The sequence below is a fragment of the Oreochromis niloticus genome, linkage group LG3 (assembly GCF_001858045.2).
Source record: "Oreochromis niloticus isolate F11D_XX linkage group LG3, O_niloticus_UMD_NMBU, whole genome shotgun sequence".
In the NCBI taxonomy this organism is placed as follows: Eukaryota; Metazoa; Chordata; class Actinopteri; order Cichliformes; family Cichlidae; genus Oreochromis; species Oreochromis niloticus.
Genome location: NC_031967.2, coordinates 31,108,361 through 31,118,582, shown reverse-complemented (window position 1 = coordinate 31,118,582; position 10,222 = coordinate 31,108,361). Strand labels below are relative to the sequence as shown.

At 37.1% G+C, this 10,222-nt stretch overlaps 1 protein-coding gene across 6 annotated transcripts; it reads left to right on the top strand.

Moving 5' to 3' along the window:
* The first annotated feature begins 708 nt into the window (after positions 1 to 708).
* On the top strand, positions 709 to 4,823 carry LOC109197358 (uncharacterized). 6 transcript variants are annotated; one of them, XM_025899602.1, is made up of 6 exons: positions 709 to 1,064; positions 1,632 to 1,708; positions 1,835 to 2,120; positions 2,508 to 2,675; positions 3,173 to 3,268; positions 3,825 to 4,823. In XM_025899602.1, the coding sequence occupies exons 2-6, from the start codon at positions 1,683 to 1,685 to the stop codon at positions 4,074 to 4,076; spliced, it is 828 nt and encodes a 275-aa protein (XP_025755387.1). In that variant the 5' UTR covers positions 709 to 1,064; positions 1,632 to 1,682; the 3' UTR covers positions 4,077 to 4,823. The 6 variants fall into 6 exon arrangements, with proteins under 6 accessions (XP_025755387.1, XP_019207891.1, XP_025755385.1 ...); XM_019352346.2 differs by having other exon boundaries at positions 1,632 to 1,736; XM_025899600.1 differs by having other exon boundaries at positions 709 to 1,427.
* The last annotated feature ends 5,399 nt before the right edge of the window (positions 4,824 to 10,222 follow it).

Sequence of the window (10,222 nt, the reverse complement as noted above, 5' to 3'; positions counted from 1 at the left end):
GTTACACAAGAGCCAAAATTTATGAAAGTTCTACTTGCAGATTTGCACCACTGACTACTAAGATGGTCTTGACAGTTCTGACCTTTGAAGGAATGCAGAGCTGGAGGGTTGAGACTGTAAAAACATTGCACTCATTACAGTAGTAAGAGCAGGGTGAAAAGAAAGAAGCTGGGCGATACCAGAGGGAGAGTCGCCATCACATGTAATAATGAATGATCCAGCGTATTGTAGTTAATGAACACAGGTGGAAAGATATGAGCCAGACAGTACAAACATTTTTTCCCCTTTTTTCCTTTTTATACCTAGTTGTATTAACTTATCTAATATATATATATATTAGTGCTGTCAGCGTTAGTGCGGTTAGCTCATTAACGCATTGATGCGGTTATGGCGTTAACGTCATTTTAGCGAGATTAACGCTCACAGCACTAATATATATATATATATATATATATATATATATATATATATATATATATATATATATAAAAAATGAATCAGATGCCTGTCCTTCTCTAATCAGTCTCCACTTTCGACACACAGTGACTCTTTTTGGAAAGAAACACAACTGTCCAGTAAAACGAAAACTTGAGGAGAAATAATCCAGAGACTCTGCTCACATTTACATTAAGCGCTTGTTTTTTAATTGACTGACTTATCATTTCATTAAAAATCCACTCTGCTGGATTATAGTGGCAAAACTACACTGTAATCCCTAACAGTTGTTCTAGCTCATAACTAATAAGCTCATAACACTCAAATGTCGTTTTGTAGTTGAGCAAACTATAAAGTATTGAGCTCTGTTGGCTTTTATGCGACTTTAATTGAATAGGGCTCAATATTTTTTAGCTAATTTGTTTGGAACGCTCAAAAAGTTTAAGAAGCATATATTAGTGACGTTCTGGTGGGTGGAGTCTTGTCGCTCCCTCAGGAAAGCTGAGTCAGCCATCTTGAATTTACCTTGATGCGGGGAAGATTTGGCCTGCCCGTGTGGATTAAGAGTCCCCAACTTCAACCTACAACGACCACCACCTTAATTTTTTTCATCAACTGCCCTAAATTTGGTAAGTCTAACGTGTTTTTGTTTTGTTTAAATTTAATTTCGATAAACAGTCTTTTTTATTTTTTACTGGAAATATATTCGTACTTTGTGCACAGTGAATGTTTGTTATAAATAAATTCGAATCCAAGTAATTGTAATTTTAGAAGTTTTCGAATGTGACAAATACGTAATGTTATTTCAAATTACAACGGTGTAACGTTTTGGCGGTTTTCCGTGGGGGACAACATTTCCCATAATGCATTGTATTCTTGCCCGGGAAGTTGACGGTGGCAGTTCTAGCTCCATGCATTTGAACTTTCTACTAAAACTTTCTACTGTCCGTTTCTACCGGTTGTCGTATTCGCCGGTAATGCACGTGCGTATTGTGAGTATACTTATTTCAATAAGTGTCCGCGTTACACAGTCAGTAGTTTACGCTGTAGAGCTATGTGTGTGTGTGTGTGCTAGCATGAAACGAACAATGCTAAACAACATGAGTGTGTTATCATGATTAGACACATGTTTGTATTTTTTCGTAGTCTCAAATGTGTGGTTGTGAGATAATCTCGAAATCCTTTTAACACTTTAGAGGGGTATTCCACTAAGCGAGCTCTACAAGTCAAGACTGGGCAGTGGGTCCATGAATAAACTGCCTCACTCCTGCAGGTGTCTGTCCATACTTCCCATCGTTCAAGTGAGGCTATGGACTTGTATACGTTGTTTGTATCACCTTTACTCTCCATAAAAATTAATGTGTTTTTTTTTTTGGTTTGTTTGTTTTTTTTTTTCCAGGAACCAAAAGATGGCTGCTGCCCAGAAGCATGTGGTGCATGTGTATGTTGAACGAGACACCGCCCTGAAACTTACTCTACTTGAGCGACCAAAGTCAGTGGAGGAGCTGAAAGAAATAATTAAAGAGAGGAGGTTCAAGCCAAGACCGAATGGGGACTTTAGCCTTCACTATGTCCTCATGGACACAACCTATGCCCTATGTCGCCAAGAAATTGTTGGAGCTGTTGGAGCTCCACGAGTGAGAGACATCGTGGACAGATGGCCAGCCCTACTTATGGAGTCACAGGTGAAAAAATAAAATATAAAATATGTATATATATATATATATAGATGTGTGTATATGTCTGTCTGTCTCTTTACTGTTCTCCCAGTTTTTAAAAGTCTAGATTTTCAAACAATTTACCAAAAAGCAAATGACAGATGTAAAATGACAACACATCACTCTGTGACGTATTTTTTTTCCCCATTCATAGTAAACAAAGTCTCTAGAAGTTTATTTATTTAAATTTCCTTTAGATAACATTACAAAGAATGACGAATAACTTTCTATTTTGGCCTTGGTTCTGACTAGAATTGCTCTGGTTTTGCTAACCTGAGAACTTTTTAAAATACATTCACATTTCTGCTCCTAATTCATCTTTGTTCATTTCTGTGTATTTCTGTTCATGTACAGGTGGTTGCAGAGTTCCACCGAATCAAGAATGTTAACCTGCGCACTCAATTCTACAAGGAGCTGGACAGACACACGCCTAGACTCATCACTTTGTTCCGAGACAAGGCCATCAAGACTGGCAAGATTGCAGAGGAGCTAGCAAAGCTCATGAGAATTTATGACATTCAGGTAAATTTTTCATTTCACATGATTCAGAATTACATTAACAGATGGTTTGTACACAGCTGTAAGAAGCCATAGTGTCAATTGCTTCAACTGTGCCCCACGATTAAGTGATTATGCCATGGATACAAGGTTGTCATTTTAGGAGAAGGACATCGTGACAAAATGTATCCTTTCAAAAAGTGTTGTGTTAAAAAGATTTATCAGCTTCAATTTAAAGAAGTCCAAACAAGTACTGTTTTTGTAAAAATTGGTTTACATTTGGAAGTTTTTCCTTTGTGAGTTGTTGATGTATTTACAATGGAAACTTATTAATTTAAAATGTGTATTACTAAAAATACAGTTATCCAAAATACTGAATTTACCATCTTTAGCCCGTTACACAAAAAGTTTGGACACCCCTGATCTATAACAATGACAATCAGAACATGGCTATCCAACACTTTGTTTTTACTCTGCATTTGTGTAAATACTATTCTAATAGATATTGTATGTTCATCTAGGAACAGCGTGATGTAAATACAAGACGGGTCCTCGTCCTTCATGCACTTCCTGTGTACCTGCGTGAAGATGCCTCCACGTTATTCAGGACTTGTGATGTAAGTGTACTGCCCTCAGCATCAACCCCTTTGCCTAGCTGTTCAGTCGAATATATCACTCAGAACTCAAGGAGAACCAGGGTGTATATCAGGAAGGAGGTTCAAAACTGTCCTCATCTGACTTGTTTTCTCCCATATATCAACTATTGTTGAATAAGATTGCAAGAAGATTGTTACGCATAAACCAGAAAACATGAAAATACTTGAAAGATTATTAAACAAAAACAAATCCACAGATAAAAACTCTCTCCCTTTCTAAAATTCAAGTGTTCTATTTTTTTGGAGGTGCCACATTGTGGTCAGAGAAATGTTTGGTAAATAACAAAAACAAATATCTTGACATATATTTATTATTGAAAACATTTATTTAAACATATGTTTTGAAACCAAACCCAAATTAAGATTATTGTAATGCATCATGATGTATCAAATTAAATCGTTGACATTATAATCCTAAAAGAAACGTGCGACTTATAAAGATTCACACCTCTAATCAATAGCATGATTTGTGTCCTTGAGGGGCTGAACTCATTCTTGTATTATTTGTGTTTTGCAGTCAGCAGATGGTCCAGACCTCACTGTCACTCTTGTGGCTCTGCTGACAGTTGTCACGGATGACACTACTGATTCGGCCCTCTTCAGTCCCGAAAGTATCTGCATTGTCGTTGAGGATGAAATACTTGTGAATGGTCCCACAAATCTGGCTGACTCATTTCTCCTGCTCTTTGGGTACATCTATGCACTAGACCTACAATACCCAAAGAAACTTGAGCTTACATTCACATTTATCCAGAAGGTTGTGATGTGACTTGAGGACAACAAACCACTGAAAGGGCGTCTACTGACGCTGAAGAATGATTTGTTCAATGAGTGAATCACTCAGAATGGACTACTTGTTGAGCTGAGTATTGAGAAAGCTTTTTTTTTTTTTCCTAATCATTTGGCTCTTCTAGTTCAAATTTAAAGTGAATGACTGCTCATTTCGTGGACTATTCATGTTTAACGTTCTGTTGCCTAATACCTTAATGCACTGCCTTGATGTTTGTTACCTATGAAGTACAGCAGTGGAAACCAGTACATTTTTTTTATGTATTTTTAAAATAAGTGAGCTGCAGCTGTCAAGGTACAGTAAGTGTTAAATGCCTCAATGTTCTAATAGCTGCAATTGCTGTTAATACTGAAAATGTTATTTAATTTTAGAATCGAGATGGAGACCCTTGGAGTCTTTCTTTTGTTTTATTTATGAAGCACTTTTTTATGAGTGAGCTCCGTTATCCGTGCCTTTTTAAAAGCACATTGTGTTTAATAAAAAAAGTTAAATTGTTAGTGTTGTTACTTTCATGTTTTCTAACACTTTTAGCTGATTATAATTTACTGGGCAAACAGTTTAGAATTATTTGTAAATGTATTTCCCACAGTATTTTAAAAATATTTATTAGATTTTAAGTGTTATTTCCCATATTATAAGTTAGAAAATATGAAAAAGTTTGAGTTTATTTCCCACATCGTATGAGTTGCAATATGTAAAATATTTTGAGTGTATTTTCCACCTTAATTAAGTTGAAAAATATTGAACATTTTGAGTTTATTACTCCCTAATTATAAGTTGAGGAATATCAACATTTATAAGTTAACATTGAGGTAATTTAAGGCAACTGCAACTGTAATTTTTATTTTAGTTAAACTTAAAACTTTTAAAAACATCACTAAAAAATTGTTGTGTAATCTGTTACACAACAATTTTTGAGTTCTGTGAACTTATTAGGTTTTACAGTGTACACACACAAATATCAGACACAGTCATGGGCTTCACAATGGGCATGACCTTGCCATTCATGTTAAAAAACTCTCCAATGTAACTGCATTAAAACAATTTTGCAAAGAGTGGGCCATCATTTCCTCACAGCAGTGTAAAGACCCATAACCCAGATTTCTTGCTGCCAAGGGTTAGTAGTGTCGTAGGATTATGACTTTAATGACTTTGGAGTTCACTTGGATTTTTCTCTGCGTGAAATGAAAATAAATCTTTTATGATTAGGACTTTTTCCACACAGGGTCATGTAGGTTTGGATAACTTTTCTCCCTTAATAAATGAAACCATCATTTAAATACTGATTTTTGTATTCACTTTGGTTATATTTGTGTAATTGAAATTGATTTGATGAGCTGAAACATTTAGTTGTGATAAATATGCAAAAAACAAAAGAAATCAGAAATCGGGCAAATACTTGTTCACATCACTGCACAGTCTGTGATATCTATGTTATTGTAACATTGTACATTGACAAAATAAGCAGATATCTACATGCAGCATAACTGTTCAAGCTGCTACTTTCCCTTCTTAAAAGAAGCCTCACACTCTTTACTCCCACACAAAATGCACACACACACACACACACACACACACACACACACTTAGACTCCCTGCAGGTTGGAGTCATTGCACTTCTGTTCGTCCCTAATATGATCTGAGAAACATTCAACAGAACAGTGAGTTTTTTGTTGTTGTTTTTTTTCACACAGCGACGCAGACTGTAATCATCCACAGACACGACATGCATTTTAATAGAAATCTGGCTGACCATAATGCAGCGCTTACTGCAAATATAGCCTCATGATCCGCGAGCGTCTGTTTAACTGCCTCGATATGTGATACTCTACTACATTCAGTAGCCACTCGGGGAAAATGTGACTTGAATTCTAATGGCTTTAATTGAAACTTGTTTTATCCCCCATTTACCACACTCATCTGAGGAGGATTACAGATGAAGGCAGGAAGAGGAGGGAGGAGAAAGGTTGGAGAACAGGTTGGAGGCTGTTATTAGCATTGGTCATATTAGTAGATCCACAGTATAAGAAGTGCAATCGCATGTATTCAGACAGTGAGATAGAAATAGAAGCTCAAAACTATGAGGGTGTGTGCAGCTTAAATTTAGATTTTTTTTTTTCCTAATGATAACACATTGTCACTGTGTTGATGCCATCACCCACAATAGTCTTCCCATTCAGTGCCCCTGGTCTAAAAAAAAAAGAAGCTCAGTCTATCATTTCAAGGGCTTAGTGTCATAACCAGTTAAGGTAACTTTTTAAAGACGACTCTGAAGGAGAAAGAGTCTGCAGATGAGAGAGTCTCAGGTGAGTGTCTGTTCCCTGCACTGGAACCATCTTCTACCAGAAAGGAGAAACAGATTAGTTTTGTCCAGACCTGTGGTGAGGGATAGTGTGCGGTGATTTTGATCTGAGCTTTGACTGAGACTTATTTCCATAGCAGGAGGAGAAGGGAGAAGCAGGCCAGAGTTTTTTTGTTTAGGTTTGTTCTCTAGGAAGTAGTAGAGGGTGGTCAGGCAGGTGAGTTTCAGGTAAGTGAAAAAGATCTTGTGGGAATGTTCAGGCTGCTTCTCGGCAAGTTATGTCTGGAGTGGGAGCAACAAATGTAACTACAGGAAGGAGGTGTTAAGAACATGGAGAATTAATGTTTATTTCACGCTAGTTGCTAGCCTGTACAGACCTTTCTACATCTATACTACCTTGCTGGATCCCTGAATAGAAAACAAACGTGGCTACCTGAAGTGTTTTAGCTCAAACTTGGTTGGACCGAGGTCAGATCACATTGACATCATAAACGACCATAAAGACATACAGAAAATCTTCCACAAAAACTATTGGTCTACATTTAGCCTGACTACTAAGCCAGCAGCATTCAATTTGACAAAAAGAAGGTATATCTATATGTATATAAGCTGGTTTGCTGTGCATTGCACTGAATTACTGAGCAACTGAAATGACCTCACATATATTAACTCAGCAGGGGTAAAATAATATTTGCCGAAGCACAGAAACTGTTAAAGAAAGCAAGCTGTGATTGTAATAAACAGTCTTTCATGTTTTATTGTTTGGCAATCCTTCAAAGCACCTGTTGTGGAGACATTACTGATACTCTGGAATAATAATTAGCCTTGTTAAGAACTGTGCAACACTCATTTGTTTAGCTGTTTCACAGAATCGCTTTATCCAGATGTGATGATACCAAAAGTGGCCACTAGGTGCCACCATGGAGCTGGGCTTAAGAGCACTTCAAAGTCTTGACACAATCCAACACAACTTCTTCAGATGTTTCAGTGTTTGGCAAAGCCTCACTATGACCATCATTTATTACAGCCAAGTATTTCTCGCTTAAGCCAACTTGGAAGTTATTAAGAGGGAAAGAAATGATGCTAGCAAAGGTTTCAGTTTCATTAGGGACTGAAACAAACACCAGAGAGCCTGATTACTATGACAAATGCAATGACAATTTGGCAAGGAATTTTGGCATGACCTCGTCTTTAAATACAGGGAGATAATAAAGTGGGTGCAAACAGTTGCATCAGCTGAAGAACGGGAAACTGGAACATGTATCTAGCAGGTGGACCCCAAGATGTCCCAAGATGACCCAAACTCCACCCAAGAGCAGAGTAAAAGAGGAGAGATTAGAGAGACAGAGAAGGAAGAACAAAAAACTTAAACTAGCCCCGGACCATGAGACTCAGGGATGTTTTTAGGAAACAGTAACACTCACTAATATCCTCACTTTTTCCTCTTTGCTCTTCCAGTTCCATGTACTAAAAGAAAAGAAAAGGTGGTTACATATTTGCTTGACAAGCAAAAGGTTGCTTATTTAATCCCGGCTATAGACACAAATTACCCTTTGGGATTACATCAGGAAGGGCATATAAAACTCTGCCACGAACTCAAAATTCACCTTGATAAATTCATCACTGAAGTATTATATTTATGTGAGAAATACTGACCTCAGACAGGAACTTTCTTACATCCAAATACATCTACTTGAAAATAAGGGTACAAAGTAGGTGTACAAAGAACTTGATCATATTTGGAAAAGGCTCATTTCAGTGTCTGCATCAGGGTTTGTATTTTTTAATTATTCTACTTTGAATAACTGATATAGTTTGAAAGGGAAAGCTTTGTGACTCCATTGAAAAATCAATATAATCACTACAAATCTGAAACAAAACTGCAGTCTGCAGCATCTAGGAGGGGTGGGCGGATCAATCCAAATACCAAAAGATTTTACCAGTACTGATACCAACACTGGTACTGGTAATGTATTGAGACTAGTGCTACACCAATCTTTCGTCCAAGTTAGTGCATTGCTCCCATTCTTTAGAAAGGAGACATGCCTATGCACATGCCACTCCTCTCATTTAGACTCCGCCCCCTAAATAGACCCAGATCCCCAGCACAGAGACAGCTAGGTCTGAAAGTTTAAGTCATGACTGATGTCAACTCCTCAGTGTTAGTTAATGTTAAAGTGTTACTTGCCATCATAATTGTTACTTTAACAGACTCATTACTTACAGACCATATTCAAACATTCAGATAATATATTCAGCCCACTGAATTGTGTTAAATAAATGATTGTATTGTAAATGTTAAAAAAATCCAAACATGAACTATGAATATATTATGTTTGAATATGATAACCTTTTTATGTTGACTGTTAGGACTGTATTTATGTATTATATTTAAACGACAGAAGTTGACCCAAAGCACTTTAGAGACAGGCACATTTACATTCCAGGTCTGCAAAAAAACATTTTCAAAATAAATGAAGAACTGAAAGGTTTTTGGGGGGTTTTTTTTGCCTGTCCTGTTTGGCTCTTTTGCCATCAGAATTATTGTCTAGGGGCGAAGACAGATGACCAATGGATTTACTTTACCAAATTGACCATCCCAGCCTTGCCGTAATGGTCCATTTGATTCACCTTTTATTGTTTATTTTATTTTCACTTGCTGAATACAGGACAGACTTGACTGGAGGAAAGAAAGGGGAGAAAGAAAGAGGGAAAGAAAAACAGCTGAGAAGAGGGACGGGGATAAAGGGCAAAAAACAAAAACCAACAGAATAAGCAGACAAAAAATACATATATCGATCACCTGGATCACCTGTTGAGAAAGAAAAAAGAAAGCAGGCAGAAGAAAACGAGAGCAATAGAATAAACAACATCACAATGATATATGGGAATATGACAGTAAATACTAAATGTTAAATATTATTGTGCAGCACGTAAGATCGACAGCGCACAGTGTGCTTTGAGGTAGGAGCCAAAAAGGGTGTAGTTTGTGTGTGATCACCCGTGTGTACACCTGTGAGCATGGACGCGCTTGTTTTTTTAAAAGGTTCCTTCATGTAATGATCTGCTAGAGGGTGTGGGGGGCCAAAAAAAAAAAAAAAAAAGAACTGAAAGGTGTGTTTTATTATGTAAGCTAAATATTGTGGAAAGTCAAACTTACAGTGATTTAGATGCTTTTTAAATGTGTTCCGCTTTACCAAATTGATGATGATTCATCTCATAAACCATAACTCACTGCTCTCCCCTGCATAACCTAACTTTATAAGTTCAAAGTATCGGCATTGAGGCACAGCCAGTGGAGACAACGTTAAAAGGAAAATGAGCCAGATTTAAATAAAGTGCTTTTTTTCTTCTTGTTTTTTTTTAAATAAGTGAAATGGCAAAACTTTATTGTCACACCTCATCAGTAACAACACAACTTTATCACATTAAATTCGTTAGTCCCTATGTACCATATTTTTCGGACCATAAGGCGGACAGGATTACAAGGCGCACTATCGATAAACGGGTCTGTTTTCATACATAAGGTGCACCGGATTATAAGGTGCATTAAGCGAAACAAAACAGTCAGATAAGTCAAACTTTACTCAACTCATTCTTCTTGCTTCCTCCACTTCCGTACCATTGATTCATTAATGTTGAATTACCTTGCAGCTGCTCTATTCCCATGTTGTTGCAGTACATTAATGACTAACCTCGTATTGTGGATGGATTATCTCAGTTGTTCTCGTGACTGAAGTTTGGTCTGTTTACAGCTTCCTGCCATGCAATTGCATTTGTCCCTAACCATCAAGAACCCTCGCATTAACTTTTATTGAGTGGA

What these genes read in the sequence shown, in the direction of transcription:
- LOC109197358 (XM_025899600.1), top strand. Translation starts at nt 1,299, where the DNA reads ATGCATTGTATTCTTGCCCGGGAAGTTGACGGTGGCAGTTCTAGCTCC. An exon ending in CGGTAATGCACGTGCGTATT is followed by an intron (nt 1,428 to 1,631) that starts GTGAGTATACTT and finishes TTAACACTTTAG; the next exon opens with AGGGGTATTCCACTAAGCGA. An exon ending in AAACTGCCTCACTCCTGCAG is followed by an intron (nt 1,709 to 1,834) that starts GTGTCTGTCCAT and finishes TTTTTTTTCCAG; the next exon opens with GAACCAAAAGATGGCTGCTG.